The sequence below is a fragment of the Lycorma delicatula genome, chromosome 2 (assembly GCF_047948215.1).
Source record: "Lycorma delicatula isolate Av1 chromosome 2, ASM4794821v1, whole genome shotgun sequence".
NCBI lineage: Eukaryota > Metazoa > Arthropoda > Insecta > Hemiptera > Fulgoridae > Lycorma > Lycorma delicatula.
This window is the reverse complement of record NC_134456.1, coordinates 24,467,626-24,495,590: the sequence shown is the minus strand read 5'-3', so window position 1 is coordinate 24,495,590 and position 27,965 is coordinate 24,467,626. Positions and strand designations below refer to the sequence as shown.

The 27,965-nt window shown below is 31.8% G+C and overlaps 2 protein-coding genes and 1 long non-coding RNA gene across 4 annotated transcripts in view; 2 read left to right on the top strand and 1 right to left on the bottom strand.

The window, feature by feature from the left end:
- Positions 1-8,895, top strand: part of LOC142320568 (cytochrome P450 9e2-like) — a 35,758-nt gene extending 26,863 nt beyond the window's left edge. Inside the window, exons 7-8 of the mRNA XM_075358499.1 lie at positions 5,753-5,998; positions 8,661-8,895. Of these exons, the coding sequence (XP_075214614.1) occupies positions 5,753-5,998; positions 8,661-8,836 (422 nt within the window). The 3' untranslated portion in view covers positions 8,837-8,895. The remainder of the gene's footprint in view (positions 1-5,752; positions 5,999-8,660) is intronic.
- LOC142320569 (uncharacterized) lies at positions 465-19,309 on the bottom strand. Its single transcript, XR_012755435.1, has 3 exons — positions 19,174-19,309; positions 15,299-15,405; positions 465-778 (listed from the first exon to the last, which is right to left on the bottom strand). It is a non-coding gene; the product is annotated as an uncharacterized LOC142320569 (long non-coding RNA).
- LOC142320567 (cytochrome P450 6k1-like) overlaps positions 18,583-27,965 on the top strand; it is a 36,139-nt gene continuing 26,756 nt past the window's right edge. Inside the window, exons 1-2 of one of the 2 annotated variants that reach the window (XM_075358497.1) lie at positions 18,584-18,892; positions 26,646-26,844. The gene's annotated coding sequence lies outside the window, so the exon portion shown is untranslated. Of the gene's footprint in view, positions 18,893-26,645; positions 26,845-27,965 lie in introns of both variants that reach the window. The other variant, XM_075358498.1, reaches the window with a different exon arrangement.

The following is a 27,965-nucleotide window of genomic DNA, read 5'->3' as shown; positions in this document are numbered from 1 at the left end:
AATTTTACTGATTTTCATCTTTAACAATTAAGTTTTTGAACTTTATTTATTTATGTAGGAAATTTTAGTTACTAATTACTATTTATTTTAAAAAATAGTTTTAATTTTTATATTCACTTTTTAGAAATATTTTATAAAGTAGTTCATACCTGCGCACAGGTTATTTTTTCAGGTATAATGTTTCCTAATTATACATTGTAATCCTTTCTTGAGTCATATTTTATACAAGGGAAATAAAGGTTTATTCATTCACTCATTCAATTATTTTACAAACTAATATGCCTCATTAAAATCTTTACAAAATTAAGAATAAATCTTTTTTTCATAAAATTTGATAATGAACCCAACACTTCAAGTGTTCTATTCATTGTCAAAATTTATGAAAAAATGTTATTCTTAATTCTGTAAAAATTTTAATGGAATTAACTAATATCATTTAGTTAGTTATGTTGCTCTATATTTTATTTAACTATTTGTACATGAATTAAGTTTCATTTTCTTTCAGCAAATTGTTTTAAATTATAAATAAATTGATTCATTGTGTCACTGTTATGGAAATGTTATTAATATTTCATTGCAGTCTACAATTAATAAACAAAATGAATTTAGTCATAAAAATGACGAGTCAAATATTTAAATAACAAAATATTTTCCTGTTTTTATGGAAGAATTAGTTTCGGAATTTTACTACATCTTCAGTTCCTTCTTTTAGGTAGATTTGATAAGTCCATGGAATGAAAACATCTCGGCTTTCACCTGAAGGTCCCGGGTTTGAATCCTAAAGATGAAAGGCAAGAGTACAATTATTGATTAGTTCTTAGAATGAATACTTTGAAGTATAATTGATTAATAATATATTTGTTAGATAACAATATCATTAATAAAATGAATTATATAGACATAAATAACTTGCTGAACATATTGAAACTGCTGCCCTGTTTATATTACGTAATATAAATCATCAACTTTCCAAATATTTGTGAAGACACTTACCTGTTGATAGCACTTTCACTGTTTAAAACCAGCAGTTTTCTCTGACCACAGTCAAATTATCAACAGACATTTGATGATAATTGATTATAGTTTTAATAATTTATTGTTGTTTTTCCCCAAATGAAAAACTTTTTTTAGTCCTTTGATCACCTTTGCCTTGATTTCTAATACAAAATACACTAAAGTCAGTTTAATAATTAAACTGACAATCAAGAATGCAAAGAGGAGGAAATGGCAAGAACTATTCAGATTTAGACGAAGAACCTTGGAACCAGGCATATCGACTGGTCATGAAACTTTTGGTAGATGTTTACCAATTTTGAAGGAAGAACATGCTAGAATAGAGCAGGAAAGGCGGTTCCCATGCAACGAACGAGAGTTGTAAGGTCCCACCAACTTCGAGCAACGATGGTACATGTTGCCTGAGTTGACTTTAACCATGGTCGACTGCACAACACCTGCAGTCCTGGCCCTGACGGAATACCAGCTGCAATACTTAATGGTCTCCTACTAAACCTGCGTGAGATATGGTTGACGTTGCCAATCAAGGGCTACAAGAAGGAATTTTTCCGGCTTGCTGGAAAGATGCCAGACTGGTTTTCCTTCCGAAGCCGATTGTTGGTGGCCGAATTAATATCTACCGGTCACCATACCTTCTAAACAACATGGGTAAGTCCAATGAGCGCATGCTGGCCATGCGGCTTTTGATGAAATTAACGCTGGCTCCGGACTACATAGGAACCAGTTCGGTTTTTGGAAGAGGCGGTCGACCATTCAAACCCTCCTAAAGGTCACATCTTGGGCGAACGGCATGAGGAGGGGCACTTGGAGAATGAGACGACTGCCAATGCTAATTTAAGTAGATGTCTGCAGTGCTTTTGGCTCCATCCCATGCGACGCCATTCCTGACGCTCTGCGACGGAAAGGAGTCAGTTCCAATTTCCTATTTATTACAACAGATTTGGGATTATTTTCTAGAGAGATGGGTCTCTGTTGATACACAGCAAGGAAACCTATGCTTTCGGATGTCAGGGGATACCGCAGGACTCTGTACTTGCCCCCTCCTCTGGGACGTAGTGTTCGATGGAATTCTCAGTCTTCACCTTCCGAAGCAGTCGGAGGTGATTGCTTATGCTGATGACTTGGCTATCCTCGTTGGTGGTAAGACCGAGTAGGACCTCCAGGACCGGGACAAGAAGGCCCTTACTAGTATAGAGAGATGGTTGACAGTTCACGGACTATGTTTACCACCATAAAAGGGTGAATACATCGTTCTAGCCGGTTGGAGGAAGGTGGGCCAGATAGACCTACGTATCGGAGAATATCTGATCCCGTCCAAAGCCACTGTCTGATATCTCGGGGTGAACGACTATTGATCGGTCGTGTAGATTCAGAGACCACAAACAGCATCACGGTCTGCGAGCGGGCAGAGAACACACTTGCTACCCTAAAACGACTCCTCTCGAGCCAGATGACATCTCGAACGTCGAAACGGAGGGTCATCATGTCTACCATTACATCCATCATTTTGTATGCTGCTCCGGTTTGGGGCTCAACATTACAGAATAAGACTTAGGTAGACTTCCGAGACTGCGCAGACGATCGCTGCTGGGAATCATTGCAGCATATAGGACCACATCATATGATGTTACCTGCGTGATATCTGTTGTTCCATCAATTGATCTACTGGTTAAGGAGAGGACGGACAGGTATGCTGGAATATCGGCTGACTTGGTTCAGCCGATATAAATATATGATCTATAATGTCTGGCAACATAGGTGGCTGGCTGGGGAGACGGTACCCTGGATGAGGATCCTTACACCGGACCTGCGACTGTGGTGTTTAAGAAAGTTTGGTGATCTCGACTACCACATTACACAAATGTTCACAGTCCATGGAAACCTATCTAAACCATATTGGGAGGCATGACAATCCGAACTGTACATTCTGTACAGAACACGACACTGTTAAACAGACCTTGTTTCAATGCCCTGACTGGGAGGAACATAGGGTTCGTGCAGGGATTCCCAGCTTGACGCCTGCATCCTTACTGATTCACATAATTGCTTCTACCGCTCGTTGGGATGCGTTCATTATTTTTTCACGGATGGTGCGTTGAGCTAAGGATGATGAGAAGCAGAGAAGGGGCTTCTAGCGAGGGGGGGGGCATTGGACAGTCTCAAATGTGAGGACTGGTACGCCTTGGTACAGCTCCGATGATCAGTTGGGGACTCTGTACATGACGTATACCGCTATGACAGTTTCCTGTTGTGATGAAGATCTTCAGAACCCATCAACCACTAGATGAAGTTATGGCCAGAGTCCCGGTGGGGAATCCTCTTGGGGACCCTGTCATTTGAGGCATAAGACACAGACAAGACCAAGACCTGGCCTTTGGTGTGGGAATAGAAGTTGCAGAGGCTTTTTTTTTAGAGATGGAGGAACCCCATTTACGGGCGCATAAGCAGTGTCGGGCTTGGTTACAGGTTCCGCAGAATGTTATTAAGTGCATATGTATACCTGCGCACTACCGACCAAACCTCCACCCCTGGCAACCCTCCCTTCCTAGAACAGCTAGTAGGGCGGGGAGATTAACGCCTCCACACACAAAATTGGTTACTACAAGGAAACATCAAAGCCACATCATCACGCGCATCACAAAAATAGCACATCACAAAAGAATATCAAACACAGTTCCAACCAACCATAAACACTCCCATGGCACATGAGACCTCTGCAAATACACACACCACCTGCCCACACACATGGGTACAGACCCTGCTAACTCACAGACTCAGACATCGCAAGAACTCAAGTGGAGAGAAACACCAAGCATGAAGGGCACTCTCAAAAGAATGTCCATCCACCACACATGCACTCCCATGCACACACCTAGCAAAATATGCACTCAACTAAACTCATACTTACCCATAACAGCCATCAGTCGTTATTTCAGTGATAAGGGCAACATGCTCAGGCACCAGGAACGGAGTGTGTATGGCCTCAACACACCAAGGAGACCCCCGCACACTCGCAGTTGCCCTCCAAGCACTCAACCGCAGACCTGTCCAGTTCAGCACCCCCGACATCTTCTTCTCTGCCTGAAATCCTCCCATAGACAGAGGTTGTCTGTTACCTTCCTAGCATATCTATCTACTGCAGTCCCACCCTTCCTCTCCCATCATTAATATTCGCTGAGTGTGTTCCAGCTGGAACATATTTCCATAGCCCAGGGTATCTAATAACTCCTCTTCCCTGAAAGAGGGTTAGAGGCTAGCACAATAAAAAAGACCCAACCTGCCTTGCTGGACGTACAGCTGGTGGGCGGGAAGGCCCGTTAAGTTAAAGGACACTCCCCTGGGCTGAGTTATACTTAGCTGTGGGTCCGGCTCAGGGGAGGGGAAAAAAGAAAACAAAAAAATTTTAAATTAAAACAGCTACAATATAGTATTGAAAATTCAAAAAAATTATCTTCAAATTTTGATTTCAAACCATGAAATTCACAATTCTTGTCATTAAATATTATACAGAAGTTGCTTTTACTTTTTTATTCAAAATTCTACAAAATACTTTATGGTTTGGCACTACTTGTGCTAAAAACAGCTGTTTTTAATTTTTACAAATTCATAACAATTTTCTAGTACGTTACATTTATAATAATAAAAATTGTTTTTTTTTTTTTACTTTTAATGGAGTGAGAATTCTCAGAATTAAATTCTGTACAAGTTCTGATAATAAAATTTACATATTTATTAATCATTTAACAAAGTTACTGTATTTCAAACCTAAAGAAACATGTTTTTCATCACCCCATTTATTTGTTTTACATTGGATATCATAATAATTACAAGAGATATAGTTCTGAGACCTGTTTTATTTGATTTCTCAGGTAAAAGAAAAGAAATCATTAAGTTTTCCTGTTATATAACACCTTAAAAAATTCAGCATTACTTCATTTAACTGGGGGAACTGAAATCCAGGCAATATTTTTTGCTACCCGTAACTAACTCAATAACAGGGTGTTTTCAGGCATATGTTTGTATTGAACTTTTTTACTAATATCAAGCTCTAGAACCAGCTCCCATATTATTTCCCTTTTCTCCTGAATCTCCCGGTATATATTAATTTATTTATATTTATATTATTATATGTTATTTTGATTATTAAATAAATGTCATTAGTAAATATTGAAGAATTAGCAATTAAAAACTGACCAATTTAATGAAAAATTATCGTAATAGAATAATAATAATTACATTAAATCATTATGAAACGCTACAAATTAATGTTTATAAAAATAAAAATACAAGTACATGTAAATCAAAAACTTTGCTGTATTATTGCAAACAAACTCACCCAAAAACAAAAAATAGCTTAAAACAATTAAAAAAAACTCCAAGTTTGATTCTGAAGTTAAACTTAAGAGTCTAAATTGTAACTAATTTTTTTTTTTGTGAACAACTTTTGAATTTATTTAAATAGATGGTTAAGAAAGCTTTTTGCACCATGAAGATAATAATTATTCAGGATAACAGTTCCATTTATATGTTGTACATTGTTTTATCAAATATGGCTATTTATATTTTTAATTTACCCCTTCTAAATCGACAATGTTGGACTTATTAAGGTCTCCAAAACAAAGTGAATGTAGTAAATCCCTAAAATTCATTAAACATATGCCTTTTAAACAACTTACATAAATATATTACCAGTTTTTGTCAGATATTAATAATATTTGAAAAATAAATGTGATTACAGAAGTAGGAAGATATATTTCAACTATATCTTTCCTGGGAAGAGTTTGTACAGAGAAAATAACTCTAGGATCAACAGATATTGAACGAGGAACTGCAATTATAATTCCAGCATACGCAATTCATCATGATCCTGAATACTACCCAGATCCAGACAATTTTAATCCAGAAAACTTTTCTGAGGAAAACAAAGAGAAAAGGCATAAATTTACATTTATGCCATTTGGTCAAGGGAATCGAAGTTGCTTAGGTAAGAATTTATATTAGGTTAATATATTTATTTATTAACTCCATCAACTACACACTTCCTTTTTCCTGTTTAGCCTCCGGGAATTACCAACAGGTATTACTTCAGAGGATGAATGTGGATGATATGTTTGAGTGTAAGTGAAGTAATTATTTCAATTTACACTGCAGACTGTGTTGGCATTTCATTTTCTTTCACATTACATGAGGCATTTTTCAAATACAACTATAAAATTGGATGGGGGTTAGGAATTAACTGCATTTGAACAGGGCCTTAAAGAAAATAAACAGGCTTGAATGCTTACCCCCCACCACTCAATGATATGATAGTAATGGTAATCTTTCAGCTGACAATCATTCAGTTATATAAGAAATTAACTGAGTTCATTCATATTTCTGTTGAGACCATTGTCTGATTAATGTGTTTGATTAATAGATAACTAGACAGCAATATTTTTTTCAATTCTTATCATATTTTAATAAATCAAAGCATTTTAGTTGTACAGTTTAACAAGATTAGAAGCTACAATACAACCACATATTTTAGTACTTTAAAGTTGTTTTTCCAATTCTAAACAAAATTAAAATTAATGCATCAACGAAAACATTGGTAATTTTCAAAGAAACCTGTATGATAAAAATAAATACAGATGATTCGGTTGTAAAGATTAATGGTATGATTTTAATGTATAAAAAGGAAGGCCAAAACCAAGATATGATACTCCAATGTATTTCAGAACCAGCAATGTAGTCAGATTTGAATCGATGTGCCTTCCCCTTGTAACATCAAAATATTTCATTAATTAAAATATTATTTGGCTATAACTCTGAAACCAATGAAAATAAGTAACATTTATGAAATATCGTTGAAAAGCTCTCAATGAGGGCTTATTATGCAGTTAAGAAAAAGTCCAACATCCACATTTTTTGGATTTTGGGCTTTTTTGGACACTTTTGGTCCAGTCGATTGCAACAAAAGGGGAAGTGCATGACTAGATGTTACAACAGTCCTAAATCCAAAATTTCAACACTCTATGGCTAATCATTTTTGAGTTATGTGAGGATACATATATACGTACAAACATCATGCAAAAACTAGTCAAAATGGATTCAGGGATGGTCAGAAACTTTCGGGATACTTCCATTGAAATCTGGAACCCGAGATTTTTCACAATCACAATACTTCCTTTATTTTGTACAAGGAAGTAAAAATAGTGGAGGCTACATAAATATGGTGCACAAAAATCTACATAAACCATTAAATAATGTTTGGAAGATACACAAGAATTAGCAAAAATATAATTTTTTAGAAGTACAGATAAACCTAATTCTGAGTGAATCGTCCATTACTCTCTCCATACAAAATTTGGGCTTGTAAATTGTTCTCCACAATTCTGCAAGTCTTGAGACTACATGATGTACTAACATTGTAAAGTCTTCTTCACTATCAGCAAGTAATAGCTTTAAGGTGGCCTGCCTACCTGCTGGCATAATAAGATTCAGTAAGAGACAATGTGCCCATCTCAAAAAGGAGAAACAAAGGCTGGAGACCAACAGGTTATAAATGTGATATTAAAAAAGTATGTTACAAAGTAATAACTCTTTATTAAGTGCATGCAAATAAATAATTCTAAACCACTTCACAATACAACTGTTGCTTAATGCTTACATAATTCAACTTCTTTTTCTCTTCTCTAACAAATATTTAATAAATTAAGTTAAATTTCTTATGAAGCTGTTAATATTGTGAATAGACTAATCCAAATTGAATTATAAAAATCACATAAGAAATAACATTTTTAAATAAGTAATTACTTAAGCAAATAAGAAAACATCAATCACTTCCATGATGTCACTGTTTAAGCATTTAGATCCATGTAACTCTAATACTCCTAAAAATAAACACACTTCAATCCTAAACTTTCATTTAAGAAAAGAAACCATTACTGAAAATATAACAGAATTAAAAGTGAACAGTAAATAGTAGCATAAAATTATTGTGACATAATCAACTAGCAGCCTTTTTTAATTAGATTTCATGAGAAAGTACCTATTGTAATGGGTACCATGATTCAACTTCCGGAAAATTTTGACTTATCTTCGCATTTCATATTCCCCAGACCCCAAAACCACCATCAGCTCAAAAGTTTATTTATACATTTATAAATAAATATATACATATTTCACTTTCTTCTGGACAAGTGTCCAGAGTGTCATAAGTTTGCGCCAATCACTTTCAAATTTATACATAAAATATATCCCAAAATCTCGGTCGAGTTCTTTAACGGCAAAAATCGGCCCATGGGGGTGGAAATGGGGTGACTTTTTCGAAAAAACAAAATATCGCTATAACTTTCTTATTAAGTAAAATATCGAATTCGTTTAAAGTTCTTACTATTCTCTGGATAAGGGCCTAAAACTTATGTAAGTAAAGTTTTTTGATATCGACAACTTTTGGCCCAGGGGGTGGAAAAAGGGTGTTTCGAAGACAAAAAAATCATATATTTGGATAAGGGTATTTACATATTTATGATAAAAGATAGCACAGATAAATTTATTCATGAATAATAGTAACTGTTTCTATTTGTAAATAGTGATAGAAATATATAACTGCTACCAAGGTAAACCAGCTAACAATGAATACCTATACATTTTTTCCGTTACAGGTATGAGACATGTATTGACAACAATAAAGCTTTTTTTGTGCTACCTGCTCAAAGAATATGAAATATTACCAGCGAAAGGTAAAGCAGCAGAGCCACTAAAGCCAAAGAAGGAAATTTTAGGCATATTCTACCCAGCATCTACACCAGTTGTTTATTTTAAGAAGCTGAATAATTAGATATTCTTCACTTGCACTAGGTAACAAATGTACTTGTTCATTTTGTTTATAATTGCAATATGAAACAAAAAACAAAACAAAAAAATCTTTTAAAAATTTTAATGTTTAAAAAATATAAGTTTTAAATTTGACATAAAAGCATTTGTAATTTATTTGTAATCTTATAATTTGTATACACTTTGGAAAATTTTCTGTGGAAGTAAGATAATACCTTTCTGTTGAAGAAACCCAACAAAAATATATTTTTAGAAATCACAAAATATGTAGCTCAGTATAGACAATTTTATTTACAAAATTTTCTATTAGTAGATGTACAGCTTACATCTAAATTAATAAACCATAAATGTATTACTGCTAGATTTAATTTACCACTGTAATGAATACAACACTTTGTATGAGTTGGTACTTTGGTATTAATATTATATTCTTTGCACTTTATGTGAAATCTCATACTAAATTTCAAGTTTTATTCCAAGATGTGAATCACGTTAACGAAATTTCATGTTTCTGAGATATGTATAATCATTGCAGGGAGCCAAGAAACCAATAAGAACTTTTTCTCAAGTCTCCAAGAATGGGTATTTTATTTTAAGGGTTAAAATAAGGCTGAAGTTAAAATTTGAACAAGGTCTTCATTTAGAATAGCCAGCTTTTGGTGGAAGTAACAATATGAATATGATGAGTCTACTATTAAAAATTATGTGACAATCTTTAAACACTGTATTCAAAAGGAATAGTATACATATATATATTTAGTACATACATTTACTAACAAATGTTCCAAACAAATTTTTGTGGACTCGCTTTTCTTTGGTTTATCTTCCTCTCATTTTATAGAAATGAAGCAAAGATAAGCAAATGATATGTATCTAAAAGCCAAGTAACTGAAACTGTATGAAATTATATGAAAATCTTATAATTTATTTTAATTAAATTATTTTAACTATGATCATATACTTAGCAGAGAAATTATTAAATTTGACTGACCTGGGATCTCAATAAACAGCATTAATTTCTTTGCAGTAACAAATATTAGAGGATAACAAATTTTGCTCTTGCTGACATTTTAAGGTAAAAATTATTAAAAAAAAAATAAATTAAAAACATTCATTGAGGCATCATTAAGATAATGAAGTAGAATTGTTTTGTGTGCTTCAGTAACTAAGTAAATATGCTAGCAGATTGTAGGTTGAATAGAAGGTACAAACAGGATCTGAATGAACAGTATTTCCTGCATATCGGGCATGTAGAACTAACTTCTAAAGAACTAAAGCTTCTTATTCAGTTAGTCCTATATTTGCTACAGAGGTCCGGAAGGTTAAAAAAAAATTATAATTATGAATTGATCAAAATGAAGAAAGTATTTAACTGGAAGACCTGCCACCCTATCTTTTTATAGATAAGTCATTACTGTTGTTGAAGTACAAGGTGAACAGAAATTATTCAGCACATTTAGGGGTTAATAAAAAATGAACAAACCAATGTGGCGCACATAGTTTATTTCAAAAATTATTGTAGTTGCTCTTCATTGATGACCTTGAATGAACACCCCCCGACGCGATGTGACGACAGGAGGATCGTCAATTGCGCAATGGCTACCGTGCAGGAGAAAGCAATGTACGTACTATAGTTTTATGAAAGCGATGTTTTATTACTGTTCACAGACGTTTCGCTTAGAGCATTGATTCCCAAACTGAGCGCCGCGGCCTCTTCACAAGATCGCCGCGAAATATTGTAAAAGCTTCACAACTAATTGAACCAAGATATTTATAATTATTAATTTAATGTTAATAAAGTAAAAAATTAATGAAGATACACGAGCTTTATTTATTTTTATCTCTTACTTACGAATAGGTAGGACGCTATGGAAAAATGTTAATTGAAAAAGGGCACCGCGACTCAGAAAAGTTAGGGAACCACTGGCTTAGAGTACGGATACGGCTGTGAGCCTCCTAATAAAGACTGTTAAACTTGATATTGGCAGTTTAATAATACAGAAAGTGTAGAACATATAAAAGGTACTGGCAGACCTCTCGTCTCCGAGGACGATTTGCATCGAGTAAGAGAAACTTTTCTGAGAAGCCCGGCTAAATCGAATCGACATGCGAGTTTAGAACTCGGAATACCGCAATCGACAATAGTGAACGTTCTACCCACGTCCCTAAAACTTCAGGCAGACAAAATTCATCGGTGCATACAACTGAAGTTGACGACGATAAACCACGCCGTTACAATTTTTCCGTGGACATTCTTGATAAAGTGAACGAAGATCTTCCATATTTCCGGTCACGTTAACCGTCTTAATTTTTGGATTTGGAGTAGTGAGAACAATCATGCCGTTCGACAAACACAATGTGATAGCCCGAAAATTAACGTTTGGTATGCGTTGACTACTTATGAAGTGATCGGACCGTTCTTCTTCGTCGAGCCAACAATTACTAGCACTAGTTATCTAGACATGTTATAGGAGATTGCAGTACCAACTGAACATCGGAAACCTAATGATTATTCCACCAAGATGGTGAACCACCACAATGGGACATGTTAAGGACTACCTACATTCACAATTTTCTCAACGTTGGATTGCCCGTGATGAACCAATCCCTGGTCACCTCAACCCCCTGACGGTACGCCACTCGATTTCATTCTTTGGGGATTTGTCAATGACAGAGTCAGCGCAACAAAGGTTGTCAACATTAATGAACTTAAAGAAAGAAATGAAGGTGTAATTAATAGAATACCTCCAGATATTTGTCGTAATGCCTGGCGTGAAATTGAAATCGTTTAGGCATTTTACGCGCAACAAAAGGTGCTTTTGTGGAACTTGTTTGAAGTTAATAATTGTTATAAACAAAATTGTTTGAAATTCCCCCTTTTCGACAATAAAACATGCATGTAAGTTCATTACTTTGTAATTTTTTTATTAAATATAAAATGCTCTGAATAATTTATGATCACTCTATTTATTTAATCGGGTAGTCACCCTTAATACGTTAACTGCCATTCATGAATTGTTATTCCTTATATTTTTGTTGCATGGCATACCATGTAACAAAAATATAAGCAATAAATGCAAAAATTTTTTAAATAAACAATTGTGCATTTTTTATATAAAAAAAATTTTTCTAATTTATTAGGAAATAATACAACTTGGAATTTAAAGAACTGTTTATTAATTAACTTCAAAGATTATAGTTTGATTTTCAAAATTATGTTAATACAATATATCAAATGAAATGTAGTGACACAAAGAAAAATTTACTTAAATAACTTTAGAAAAATCTACTTGTAGTGACAGTAAAATTTACTATTGTTTACTTGTGAATGTTCTTAAAACAGTCTTTGCAAAGATACGGCTACTGAAGGCATTTTTCACAGAAGGTTGTGACTTTTTCAAGTTTTTGGCTGACTTACGACCTTCTGTACTTACAGCTCTTTGATAACAAACTTTGCAGTCTTTCCTGCTCACCTTTTATTTTTTCCTTCGCCAACAAAGTTTGGTGATTCAGCAAGATCAAGGTAGTGGTGGCCAGTTTCTCACATGGGATCCATAACTTCTCTTGTAAGGCTAGCAGTAAATACACTATTTTTTCCCTGAATGTGATAATAGAATAAACATTTTTTCTTCTAGTATGAGCAGTAGCTCCTTCAGCTTCCTTATATGCCACCCAAGCATTCACTATTACTGTTCCAAGGAGCAGTTCCTCAGCTGCCTTGTGGTACCAGCACATTGATTTCCTGACTGCAGTACTGTAGGAAGATTTTCTCAGATAAATAAATTCCCAATTTGGCTTTTTTATATTCATTCACTACTAAAGGTTTTAGTGTAGGATCACCCTGTCTTTTTTTTCCCCAGTGTCCACAAAATCTACAGGATTTTTAGTAGACATGAGCTTTACTTCTCTTATCAAACCATTTTGTGTACACTATCCCATTAGGGTATTCAAACAGTTCATTTCTCCTGCTTTTACAGACTGACCTGAAGGAATGGTCTTTTTATGAAGCAGCCACATATGGTTGCTAGTTACTCTACCAAGATATGTATTTTGAGCCAAAAGCATGTTACCTAGAGCTAAAAATGTGTAAAAATTGTCAATATGCAGAACATGGCTGTGTCTAAATAGTTAACCATTAGATTCATTACAATTGACATCAGTAACATCCAACCTTCATCAGTGCCTGTTCCCTTCCCCATGTACTCTTTTACTTTCAAAGTATAACCTGTGGTATCACAGATCTTGAAGATCTTTTACATATTTTCTGTGGGAGGTATTGCTTGAAGATTAGACTACCTCTGAAGGGAATCATGCTCTTGTCTACAACCAGATACTCACCAGGAGTTTTCTTCATTTTAAAACATTGGTTGAGATGGGAAATAAGTGGCAAAATCTTAGCCAAACTGCATTCGTGATCAATATTTTCATTGTTATTTAAGTGCCAGAACTGTAATAGCAACTGAATCTACTCCTGCTCATTACTCAGGGCACCACCAAATTTCTGTATAAGATGTTTTTTGACCAATAATCATTCAGCCTGGGCATTGGGACTAAGCCCATATACAAAATAAAACCTACAAAGTTTTTCATGTCTTCAGCATTTGTTACCCACCATTTTCAAAGTCTGCTACTGCAGTTTAATCTGATTTTTGCCACTACTTGGGCTGCATTTCTGTTTGTTTCATCAGCCATTAGTTGAAGTCAATATCAAGGTAGGCATAAAAATAATCAACTGGTTTTGCAATCCTTGGTAAATTAAAATTAAATGATGAGTTACCATTAAATCCAAAATTCTTTTGGTTGTCCTTAAAAATTTGTCCATTTTCATTCTTGCCTTCTTGGATTTATTCAACTTCTTGTATCTTTCACTTAAATTAATATCTACAACATTACTTTCTACATCATCCATATGCACATTATAATTCAAATCTTCATTCACAATTCTATTTTCAGCCACACACTCATAATTCATAACTTCTCACTCGCATTCATAATTTCATACATATCTTCTTCATTCACCTCCATATTATCAGCAAACATACCTTCACCATCACTGGCTGACATTGATTCATCACTAGGAGCAAAATCAAGATTGTCAGTATCATCAGCATCGCTGTCAATGTTGCTGTACCACCCATCACCACTCACACTCGCATTCCATCGGTCAGATTCACTAGAAATGGGTAATTCTAAAAACCTTTGTATTTCACTATCATCTAGGTTGTCATCATTCATTGTTAAACAAGCACAAAACCCAGTAAGGAAAATTAGAAACAAAATAGAGACGGTGTGACCAAGTGTAACACTGGCCGCTGTACAGAATGCTTGGCGATAGCTGTGGTGGGAAACAGTTGTAATAATGACTGCATCATGCAACCAGCGCATGACATGGAGTAACCACCCCTACTCCAAAAGAGTAGGAGGAGGGGAAGTAAATGTGGGAAACAGGTGAAACAATGAAGTATAGATGTCAATCGATCGGATCAGTGGTAAATCTTAAAATCAAATGTGTATTAAAAAATATTTTTGGCAACTTGATTGGTCAAAAATTACTCCCACTAATTAAATTTTGAATTTTTTCAAAATTATTTATTTTTGTAAATTTTTGAATTTTTTTTTTTTGTAAATCATCTAACTAACCATTACAAACTCACCTAACACAAAATCACACCAAAACAATCCTGGAAAAAAGTTGACAATATAGAGTGTATTGCAAAATCAGGCATAGTAATTAACGTGTTAATCTGTGGAATGCCGGTTGTAATACACCTAATAAAAAATTTTGACTTTAAAGTTTTTTTGAAACTTTGATTTTAAGTTGTAAATAATTGGAGAGAAAATTTAATAGAATGTTAATCAACTGAGAAAAAGTCTCTGTCAGTAAAAGAGTGTTAATTAGAGTAGACTTAAGAGTTATTTGGGAAAGGGTCCCTGACAATGAATCTAACCATAAACTGAATTTATAAACAGTACTCAATCTAATAATGTATTTTTAAATAACGTAATATGTACTGCAGTAACAAAATCAAAGGAAATAAACATACAAAAGCGTAAAGCAGTATTAACATGCTGTTTAAATTTTTAAATATGCACTATTTTTAAGTACATCTTTTATCATAGCAACACTCTTTAAAAGAGATCTCTATCTCAAAATTTAAATTTTCTTTGAAGAATTACGTAATCCTAGGCAAGAAGAGCAACATTATGAATGAAAATCTCAGTATCTAAAACCAAAAGGTTTGAATGAAATGAATCAAGTCATCATTATGAAAGTGCTAAGTAATAAGTAAAACTTTAAAATTGATTAATATATGAGTATACATATTCTATTTAATTCCTCATTGCCTTATAAGAATTTTTTTTGTTTAAGAAAGATTAATGAAATACTAATGCATTCAGATAATTATTATTAGCTTTTTCAGTACTGAATATAAATTTGCATGTCAATCTTAATTGCTAGTCATACCTGAAAATTTAATTGATGAACAACAAATGGGTTTCTGTAAACTCATTTATCTACGGACACAATGCTGATAAAATACTTGGTAAGTATCATGTGAAGAATGAATTTTTCTGAAAAAAATTAAATAAAATTAAAAAAATTATATAATCTAAGAAACAAGGTGATAAGAAAGGATTGTAGTATAATGTGTAATTTCATTCTCATATCTTCCATGATCACACCAAATTTTAGTCTGTATTTTGCATTTCTTTCTTTAATCTTTCCTTCAGTCATAATTTTCACCATTCTTGCACATCATAAGACGAAAGAATTCCAGACATATAGAAAGACATATAGAGAATTCTAAAAGTTAACAGAACTCCTTTTACCTAATCTTGATTCAACATTTCTGTTACCTTTGATTTATTCATTTAATTCTCAACATCTTTTATTTCTTTACTGAACAAGGTTGTGTACATAATATAACACACATAAGGAAACAATTAATTTTGTTGCTTTGTACTTCAGTTTTTCTTATTACTGTAAAGCATCTAAAATATGCTTTACACCATTTTCAATTTACTTTAATCATTTTTTCACTGACATAGTTGTTTTTGTCACTTTGACAACACCTAATGTTATTGTTAACAGTTTTTTAAGATATAAAAAAAAATTCATTATTCATTGACATAGGTTTACTGCTACAAAAATAGAAGAAAAACGTAGTATTGTCTACACATTCAGACAATCAAGGGAGGCACCTGACCTGTATATTGATGAAAAATAAAATAAAAATATAAGATAAAAATAAAAAGGTGCATGATATAGTCATGTCCAGTGCTCTGTAAGAGATTTTTATTCACTCAATGTCATACCTGAAGGATATTGAAAACAAAGATTAATAATAGCAGATAGTAATAATAATTTATATTTTTAAATTACTAGATGTGATATTGATGTCTCTGAAAATCTACTAAAAGCTACTACGAAAAAAATGTAATCAATCGTCTGACATCTTGCAGATAAAATTTTCTAAATTCAGGTATTTTTTTTTTTTTGTCTTCAGTCATTTGACTGGTTTGATGCAGCTCTCCAACATTCCCTATCTAGTGCTAGTCGTTTCATTTCAGTATACCCTCTACATCCTACATCCCTAACAATTTGTTTTACATATTCCAAACGTGGCCTGCCTACACAATTTTTTCCTTCTACCTGTTCTTCCAATATTAAAGCGACTATTCCAGGATGCCTTAGTATGTGGCCTATAAGTCTGTCTCTTCTTTTAACTATATTTTTCCAAATGCTTCTTTCTTCATCTATTTGCCGCAATACCTCTTCATTTGTCACTTTATCCACCCATCTGATTTTTAGCATTCTCCTATAGCACCACATTTCAAAAGCTTCTAATCTTTTCTTCTCAGATACTCAGATTGTCCAAGTTTCACTTCCATATAAAGCGACACTCCAAACATACACTTTCAAAAATCTTTTCCTGACATTTAAATTAATTTTTGATGTAAACAAATTATATTTTTTTACTGAAGGCTCGTTTAGCTTGTGCTATTCGGCATTTTATATCGCTCCTGCTTCGTCCATCTTTAGTAATTCTACTTCCCAAATAACAAAATTCTTCTACCTCCATAATCTTTTCTCTTCCTATTTTCACATTCAGTGGTCCATCTTTGTTATTTCTACTACATTTCATTACTTTTGTTTTGTTCTTGTTTATTTTCATGCGATAGTTCTTGCGTAGGACTTCATCTATGCCGTTCATTGTTTCTTCTAAATCCTTTTTACTCTCGGCTAGGATTACTATATCATCAGCAAATCGTAGCATCTTTATCTTTTCACCTTGTACTGTTACTCCGAATCTAAATTGTTCTTTAATATCATTAACTGCTAGTTCCATGTAAAGATTAAAAAGTAACGGAGATATGGAACATCCTTGTCAGACTCCCTTTCTTATTACGGCTTCAGGTATTTAATATGTTATAAATAACAAGTCACAAATTAATGAACTTTGTCAGTAATTGTTAATGCAACTATCCTTATCTTTGGTGTCTTTCTTGGCAATATCTTGTTTGCTGATTTCGTGAGCTTTTATTTCGCATGTCGAATGATTGTGAAATCATTTTGATGTTATTCATACAATGAGCCATGCATTTTTGGAGTGATAATAATTAAAAGGGAATTTTATCATCACATTTTTTTAGTATAAAGTAATATGGTAAGTAGTTTTTATCACTAATTTATCTCATAAGTTTGATACTTTTCACCATGACAATTCGTAGAGTAGAATTTTAGACAAATTAGATTAATGTTTGCGGTCTTGAAGGTGTCAGAAAAAAGACCCTCAAATCTCATTGGACTTGTGGCGTACAACCAACTCTTGCCAATATCCTGTGAACACTGTATTTGTGAAAACCATGAATTGAACAAATTACTTTATAGCTTTCAATTGTCTTTATTACACCAATAATGTTAAGTGCAATAATGTGAATATTTTATTTCTTATAGGGCAATCGCGAAAGTTTTTGTAGTAAAGAACTGAAAATTTATTTTAAAAATAAAAAGCAAAAAATTCCTGATATTTAATTCTATTAGAAATACTTGATAACAATAATAAAAATGTTTTTAACCATCATATTTTTATGAGCTACAGAAACTAATCAAAACCCTTATTTTTTATGATGTTGATTAAGTATTGTACGTAAATAATTACGGGCATCAACCCATACACCAAGACAAAACATAAATATATTTGACTAATATATATACGACTCTATATATATATATATATATATATATATATATATATATATATATGTAGTCGTTTGTGTGTAAAAGGAACAGCTCATTCAATTACTAGCATGACAATCACCTGGTGACTCATTTGGTAGCCAATACTCTGAAATAGTTGTCATTTTTTTAACCTTCCTAAACCTGTAAAAATCAATCCTTACCTCCTTTAGGAAAGGTATTGTTTTTTATGTAATCACACACTAAAAAGGCGACGTTTAGTTATAAATGAATATAATATATTTGTACCTCTATGTATTATACAGTTTTTTTATTTTTTAAGAAAAAATCAAGTTCTCTAACAGCACACATATTGACAAACACGGCTACTGCAAAAAAATAACTAAATTATATATTTGTGCGCCGTAAGTCAACCAGTCCAGGCACAGGTATACATTTTTTTGGCCAAAATACAATTTTTGTCACAAAAGTATTTTAAATTATATGATCTACACAATGCAAAACAAAAAAGTATTTTAACAATGGCGGGAGGGATAGGTTAGTGTATTAATGACTGCGGAGCAGTGGACGACGTATTTCAAGGAAGTTCTATTAGTAAATAAATTAACTTATAATACAATTCGTTTTTAAAAAACTGTTCTATATTTACCAACTTCTTAAATTAAAATTTAACAGTTGACTGCATAACAAAGTATTAATAATGTTTGAATCATTTTTGTTTTATATAAGTAGTCCGTTTATTGAAACGGATGTTTTTAGTTAGACGATTTACTATTCAATAAACGTGCCAGACGCGTTGCGTTCTTTCATTGTCAATCCCATTTGTACTCACAAATCTGACAGCTGCCTTCAAAAGAAGTACGTATTAATTTGAATATTTATTAAAATTGGTTAGGTGGTTCACCAGGTCACAGTTAAATTTAGTAGCCCAACACATTAAAAACAGACGTTGATAAGTATTTTAGCGAATTTATCAAAATTTTCATTTTTGCATGTGTTGTCATGATTGTTAAGAACATAAATTAATCGTAATATCATCGTAGATAGTTTATACAAATAATTTTTTTTTTATTTTCCTTACATATGTAAATTAAAATGTATTTATCATTTCAGTTTATTTTTATGTAATGAATACTTACTCAATTACTGCGATCAGTATTTAATTTTAGAACTCAAATGAGTTTTGTTACACAACATTAGAATATATACTAGCACTTATACTTCAAAAAATTATAAAACCAATACACAGAATAATTGATCAATGTAGTGAAATTAATTATTACATCAACCTTTCAATAATGTGTTTGTGTGTGTGTGTGTGTGTGTGTGTGTGTGTGTGTGTGTGTGTGTGTATGTGTGTGTTTGAATTTGTATTGCAACGTAAATAATATTATAATCCTCTCCATATTAACATTAAAAAGTGTGAAATACTGCTGTAAATGTAATGGATTAATTTCAATCATGGCTTTGGCATTTTTCACTAAAATTAGAGAGAGTTTTAATCAGAAGAGAGAATTAAGACATTTTGATTTACAGTTTGTTATTTTTTGAGTACAATATTTTGTTGTGTCTTGTGTCAAGAATTTAATTTTGGATCTTAGATTATTAATCATATTTATTTTGTAAGAATATTATATTTTATTTGTTTTATCTCTCATTAAATTAATGTTTAGAATATAAGTTGTGTTATTAAAAATTTATTATTGAGTTGGTATTAAAATTTATGGATTTATTTTACGTCAAATTTTACACATTGAGAGAAAGGTAATTTATTTTTGTCATTGTTATTTATTTTTTATCATAATTTTAGAAATACATAAAATGACGGAGGGATCTCAAAATTTTAATCCAAATCACCAAAATTTTACATGAATAGGGAGTATTATTAGCAGGTAATTAACAGGTGTTTTTTTATTAATAGATCGTGTTATTTATCAATAAACAATAACAATTCCGTGAAATATAAAATGAATTATTAAAGATAAATTTTAACAAGCAGCAATCATGTATGGCATGACCTTTAATAATAATAACTGTACCAATAAAACAATGGCGAGTCCTTCAAAATTAATTTCAGAGAATAGATAACTCAGTTGAACTTTTATTCTAGCAATAATATTTTTGATGATTAAATGTATTCATATAGCCATTCTGGAAAAAAAAATTCATACAAATTTTTACTAATAAATATTTAATTAAATAAATATATATTTATTGTAATTATTTATATTAATTAGGTAAATTTATTTTTTTTTAAAAATCATATCATTTTATTTATATTAATTTTGTTTATATTAAATTGATAGATTTCACTTTTGTATTATCAAAATTTTAACATGTTTTTAGGAGGTGAGGAGATTTTATCTTCCAGAATCCTTGGTGCATATCCTGCTATTATTACAGTTAGCAATGTTACCATGTTTTTTGATTTGAGATGAATCCTGGTTCAGGTATTAATTTGTTGACCACGACGCTTTTTCCACAGGGTTATATGAATTACAAAATACAAAAGAAAAAAATACGTATTTAAACATGGAGAGATTGGATGCTGTTTTAACTTGATCTAATAAAATAATACATTAAAAACAGCTATAAAGAACCAGAAATTCTAACTAGCACCTATTGACAGTATATTAGCCGGTTGTAAACTCTACAACTGAACTGTAGAGGCTAATATATTTATTTACAATGGTATTAAATAAATTAATATTTGCTAATTGCCTCTAAACTGACAATCAGTTCTGTCTTTCTTTTTCCTGTTTAGCCAAGGCAAGATAAACCAAATGAGATGCAAATTAATAAACTCCAAACAAAGGCGGCTTATTATTCTTAAAATCAATACTTTTTTCATATTCTTTGTTTTCTTTTGAATAATGAATCTTTAAGACAATCTACACATTTCAGTAATAGTAAATTTAATTATAATGATTCATTATTTTATTTAAAAGTATGTAAATACCGAGTTGTATTATCAGTAAACAACTTATATATGTGCGATTCGGTTTTTATTGTTCCAAAAGTTTTACAAGGACAACAGGTATATTGTCAGTTTTCAAGCGTAACAAAAACGTGTCATTTACGCAATCACAGATTCAGAAGTAAAATTATTAAATCATTCTCAAATGATATTTTAACAGTGATTAATTATCAATAAAACACAATTAAAAATTATAATTACAATAAAATTTTACTGAAATTACAATTTTAAATCGTTAATTAATCATTTAATCATATTTAAAACATCTGCAGTTATAATATGGAATGAAATATCAAATTGAAATAAATCGTTTTAACTAAATTAAATTTAAACTAAATATACCCAAAATTTTAATTGGAAAATAGTCACTTCATAAATTTAAAAGAAAAATATTTTATTTTTAATTTGTTTCATTTGGGAAGACATGTTTTTAGAATTTTGTAGAAATGTTTTTTTTAATTATTAAAGGTGAACAATTAAAAATAGTGATTCTTTGGATAATCTTAAATAGCGACGAAAAATAATAAATTTTAACGTAAATACGCACTTATAAATTTATACTTGTACACCAACCGAAGATTACATTTCTCTTAATTATGCGTCATCGCCGATTTTTTTTTTTTTTTTTAATTAGCCTACGAAACTTTAAATATGTACTAGTGTTGTTTTATATTATACAAATATGAAACACGTACCATAAATTGACAAAATTCAGAAATATATGTACTCATACGTAACTAAAATAGTATTATTATTTATTTTAATCGTACATAACTAAATTATTAACTTACAAAATACAGTAATTATTACGTTGCTGTAGTAATTTTAGCACCTGACAATAAAACTGACACAACGCAACGGTAATTACGTAAAAGAAAAAAAGTAAATTCTTAAAGAGTATGTTGGAGTCCCTTTTTAAATAATTGTATTTAAGCTAGGAAGGATAACAAAGTTCAGTTTCGTCAATTTTGCTAGGCGGATGATTTTCAGAAGAAATCATAGGTCATTATTATTTATCCAGTTGTCAGCTTCTGTACATCACTTTTTTTTTATGTGATAGAAAACAATTTTTTCTAATTTCTAGAACCGAAGAACCCAATCATCAGTAACAAAAACAAATATTTCTCAAGCAAATTCTTTTGTTTTTCCCACAATATTAAAACGAGCATCTTCATCACGAACAAGTTATCGTTTTCTTTTGCAGTTTTTAAATAAAATCTCTGTTTTTGTTTGTTCTTCTAACTTTATATAATAAAGCTAGGAACTTGGACGCAGTATTATTTTGCCTTATTTTTGGCAACTTATTAAATCGTTCTAAAGTATCCCCAGTTTCTTCAGTTTGAATTATATCGTTTCTTTCGAGATTTCCATATTTTTCATTACAGTTCTGAGTATATCATTACAATATTAAAAAAATTATATTGTAATAAACTATTAATGATCAACATATTATCTATGTTAAAAGGTAAGTCAGTGCGTAACAAAATAAAATTCAATCTGTTTATACAAGATCCATTTATAACGCTCACAAAAAACATAATTTAAAAAAAAACAATTACGGAACGAAATACGGCACACAATGTAGGTTAAAACCCCAATAGAGTAAAGAAATATTAAATTTATTTTCGCCAATTAAAAATTCAAATTTCGTGGTGCAAACTGAATAAATATGATGTTTGTTTAATTTCATTGAATCCATGTGTAGTTTTGAAAAATCAAAGATGTACGTAATACAAAAAAAAGGATGTTCCAAACAAACGCCTACCTAGGCAAGAGAATTGTTATACTCTGTTCAATCTTTGAAGGAGATATCGCATAAAGACACTGCAGCCGACAGAACGCTGTAGGAACAGTATGCCTAAAAATTATTTCATATTAAACTTACAATTTTTTTGTAATTCTTCACAAAGTATTATACTCACTTTACACTTAATTTATGAATTAATTTAATTTTAATTATTATAACACTAATTACTTTTATAATTAATCTAATGATGTATTTAATTATAATTATTTATTTAATTTATACTTAATTTTAACTACACTTTTTAATTCCTCACAAAATTTTTAATATAATAAACCAACAAAAACAATAACTACCATATAATTAAAAATAATTTAATAGGTAAAATATATAACTTGAACCTATAACCTTACCACTTCGAAACGTTAAGAAAATGTCTTACCTTATTCTCTGACAGCGACCGACAAACACTGGATTCCCTCCGTTATATCCGATTCTTCATCACTTTCGTAAGTTGGCGTTGACGACGAATCATCTCTAACAATAATTATTAGTTCATCAACCACAACATCGAGAAAATTATCTAAATCCCACATTTTCTTTTCTTCTTCTGTAACACGCTTCACGCAATGTTTTCACTTATTAGTTAGTATCTCATCATGCCTTTTCAAGCAGGATTTTAACGTCTTTCATTTCATATGTATTATTATTTCGGGCTACTTAGCCTTTTATTTGGTTCTACAATAACTCAATTGAATTAAGGTTACAGTGAAAAAGGGGAAGCCTGAATACCGTACGACTTTCGTTTCAGCCAAATCTTTGATTAAAAATTTATTAAATATGTTACGATTATGTTTTACATGTTCAAGGAGTTTTGCTTTTAAACTGATTTCTCCAAGTAGACATCTTTTGATTGCAGCCATAAAACAATTTCTTGTTTCCCCCATAAACTATTTGAAACGTTTTCCAGTTTTAAACTATGGTACGGGAAGCATTGTCCATTACAACAATACTATTTTCGGGTAATAACGATAATACATTTTCAAATGACTTCCTAAAGATATCTCCATTCATATCATCATGGTAGTCTCCAGATTTTTTGGATTAAAAAACGAGTAACCCCCCTCTAAAAATCCATTCTCATTGCCAATATGTACCACAATTAATCGCTTCCCTTTATTTTTTGGAGGTTGCAAGCGCCTGCTTAATCCTAACTGAAATGCTGTTTTTACCGATGTAATTATCGTATCACACCAAATTCTTGAAGTGGTGAGGCCTTCATTTACCTACGTCTAATCCAAATAAAATATATTTCTACCCGTTTTTCTATAATTTGCTATTTTTTTTTTAAATAATTATGCCAAATTACGATCTCTTCTCGATCAACAATTACACTTGTTTTTATTTCATTTAATAAATTTAAAATCCAAAGACAACAGCAATTTGTATAAACTAATGCGTCCAATTTTTGGTAAACTCTTGTCACAGTTTATCACACAGCCAGCAATTATTTTAAGGTTGGTATTTAATTTTAAAAAAATAAATTATGTGCAATCAATCTGACATTTTTGTCAAATTCATCCCTCTACCTAGCACAGGTTTTCCACGTTTTCTATTTTTAGCAGGAGTTTTTACCTTTCTTTCCTATTTATTTCAGTCCGTAATCTATTAATACTACTAACCGACACACCAGTTAATTCAGAAGTAAGTTTCACTACCTCCTTTTTAACCAACGTATTTTTTCTCCAGCAGTTAATTGAATACGTTTAAAACTATATATTTTATTTTTTTTACCACTTCGCAAATATTCGCTTTTCTGTGTTTATTAAAAGATGTTCCTCAATTATCAGCCATATCGGTAAACTATTCGAATTCACATATATACAGACTAATCACACTATCAAATCTCACAGTCAGATCAGTAATAACCGCACAGTAAATGAATCGCACAATAAGCCAAAAATACACACGCAGTCACGCGTACCAAAAAAATTACTGAAACACAGAACTACAATTAAAATAAAATTAAAAATATCCAGTATGGAATAAGAGAATTTATACTGTTATTTGAAGTCAGTGATAAACAACGATATTTTGCTTATAAACATCCGGTAGTTTTACAACAGCTCGGCGCGTAGAATAGTGGGCTATATATATACGTACTACCACACTCAAACTTTGTTTATTTCATATCTCCCCTCTAAGAATGAACACATAATACGCACTGAACTGTTGTAATGGAAAATGCTCCCCCGTACCATAGTGTAAAACTGGAAAATATTCCAAACAGTTTATGGAGGAAAAAAGAAATTACTTGATGGCTGCAATCAAAAGATGACTTGGAGAAAACAGTTTAAAAGCAAAACTCCTGAAACATGTAAAACACAATCGTGATATATTTAATAAATTTTTAATCGATGATTTGGCAGAAACGAAACATTATACGGTGTTAAGTCTTCCCCCTTATCACTGTAACCTTAATCCAACTGAGTTATTGTAGAACCAAGTAAAAATGTTGCCCGAAATAATAATGCATAAACGGTGGAGACATTCATAATGACAGGACGTTAAGTTGACATAATTTTAAACTGTGACGACCACTGTTACATTATATTACATTACATTACATAAAAAAATTTGCATAACAAAGGAGTTTTAGTTTTAATAAGATTATAACACAAAAAAAATTATTCCTGATAATGGAATTTTATTCTGAAACGCTTGAACGCATATATAAAAGAATTGTTGGTAAGTGGGTTTTATAATTATTAATTATAAAATTAAAGAGGTTAAAATCCTGCTTGAAAAAGGCGTGAACGAGTTATTAACTAATAAGTGGAAACAGTGCGTGAAGCATGTTACAGAAGAAGAAAAGAAATTGTGGGATTTGTGCAATTTTCTTAACGTTTCGAAGTGGTAAGGTTATATAGGATCAAGTTATATATTTTACCTATTAAATTATTTTTAATATGGTAGTTATTGTTTGGGATATTATTGTTTTGTAGGTTTTATTATATTAAAAATTCTGTGAAGAATTAAAAAGTTATAAGTTAAATTAAAATTAAGTATAATATAAATATAAATGAAATAAATAATAATTAAATACATAATTAGATAAATTATAATAATTATATTAAATAAATTAATTAAATTAAATGTAAACTGAGTATAAGATTTTGTGAGAATTACAAAAAATTGTAAGTTTAGTGTGAAATATTTTTTAGGCATACTGTTCCACATCGCTCTGTCATCTGTGGTGTGTTTATACGATATCTCCTTCTTAGAATGAACAGAGAGTACATAGTGTGCTGTATATACACGCACTACCACATTCGCAAGTTTGTTTTTTTTCTTATCTCCTTCTATGAATGAACAGATAACACGTATGTAATTAGTCTAACAGCCTATTCCTGCTAACCCACCGGGTTGGTCTAGTGGTTAACGCGTCTTCCCAAATCAGCTGATTTGGGAGTCGAGAGTTACAGCGTTCAAGTACTAGTAAAGCCAGTTATTTTTAAACGGATTTGAATACTAGATCGTGGATACCGGTATTCTTTGGTGGGTTGGGTTTCAATTAACCACACATCTCAGGAATGGTCGAACTGAGAATGTACAAGACTACACTTCATTTACACTCATACATATCATCCTCATTCATCCTCTGAAGAATTATCTAAACGGTAGTTACCGGAGGCTAAACAGGAAAAAAAAAGCCTATTCCTGCTGAAAGTCAAGCGGTAATACTTTAACTTGCATCCACTGATCTCTATATAAGTGATCTTGATATATATATATAGAGATCAGTGTTGCAATCTGATAGCTGTACTGTAAATATAACAGTATCTTTTTATCTTTTAATAGTGTTTTTGTTTTATTTGTTTGTTCTGCAGTTTTTGTTTAAGTGTTTAAATATTTAACCAGCATACAGTCAAAAGAAATCAGTTTTTAGCAGAATCAAAGATATCTTTCAAATAGTTGCCGGAATATTTTGGCTATTCTACATCCGATCGGGCTTTGGTAAATCGATACATTATCTTACATTACATTAAACAACGACCACTGAGTTATTTTATTACTACTATTAATACGGTATATATACTTTCTTCTTTTAATTTATAAATAATTTTATACTAGCTTTTATTTCAAAAACGTAACAATTTAATTTGCAAATATATTATTTGTGTAGAATAAATTATGTTTTGGAAAATAAATGAAATACATTGTATTTTCTGAATTAAATTACTGTGAAATTATTTCCAAAACTGAACTGAGAGCTGAAGGAGACATTCAAAATAATAAATTATAAATTAGCATTTAATCATTTCAAGTCACTGATAAATTTGGATACTTTAAGTAAATCTTTAAGAAGCAGAATTATGTGTAAGATTTTTTTTGAGTTCTCCTTTACTTATCCTTCCCTGGAGCCGGACCCGCAATTAAGCATTTACACAGCTCCAGAGGGTGCCATCGCTTCAAACTATCTCGGTAAGAATTAGGGTTTCCCCCACGTAACCGGGACCCGGTCTATTAATTAGAGGGTTCCTCATCAGAGGCATGGTGTGCCATGCCTCTAATGAGGAACCCCAAAACGGATCCCCCACCCGGGACTACGGTCTTACTTTACCCCCCCAGTTGTAAAGTCCCAAGGAGTCCCCGCCCAATCCTTATTACACAATACGATAATTACACAAGAAACTTTCAATATCAGAGCTCATTTCATCAATACATCTTTGTACAGTGTTCATACTCAAATTCTTCTGAGTATGTCAAATGGAGATTTGTGCAGAACAGTTTTTAAAACCTCTTCAACAGCGGGTAAAATTAACTGTTCTCCAATGGTGTGCGGTTTTCCAGATTTCGCTATAAGTAATGAAATATTGTACGATGCCCGCAGCCATCATCGTTACTTTCAGACGTTGAAGCGAACATACTGTGCACGGTAGGTCTCTTTTCATATTTTTCCTTCAATATTTGAAAATATTTCAAATCTTTACCTATTTTATCAGGATGACACCTTCTTAGATGATCTTCGAGCTTCGATGGTTTCATAGAGTCATTGCTCAAACCTTTGCTGCACAAAAGGTATATAGGCAATCGCTTATGATGCCTTTGATTGCCTTTGATGCAAGAAATCCAAATTTTAAATAATCAACGCTGTACAGTCGACATTTCTTCTTAGATTCAGCCATGTTTTGTATCAGTTACCTACC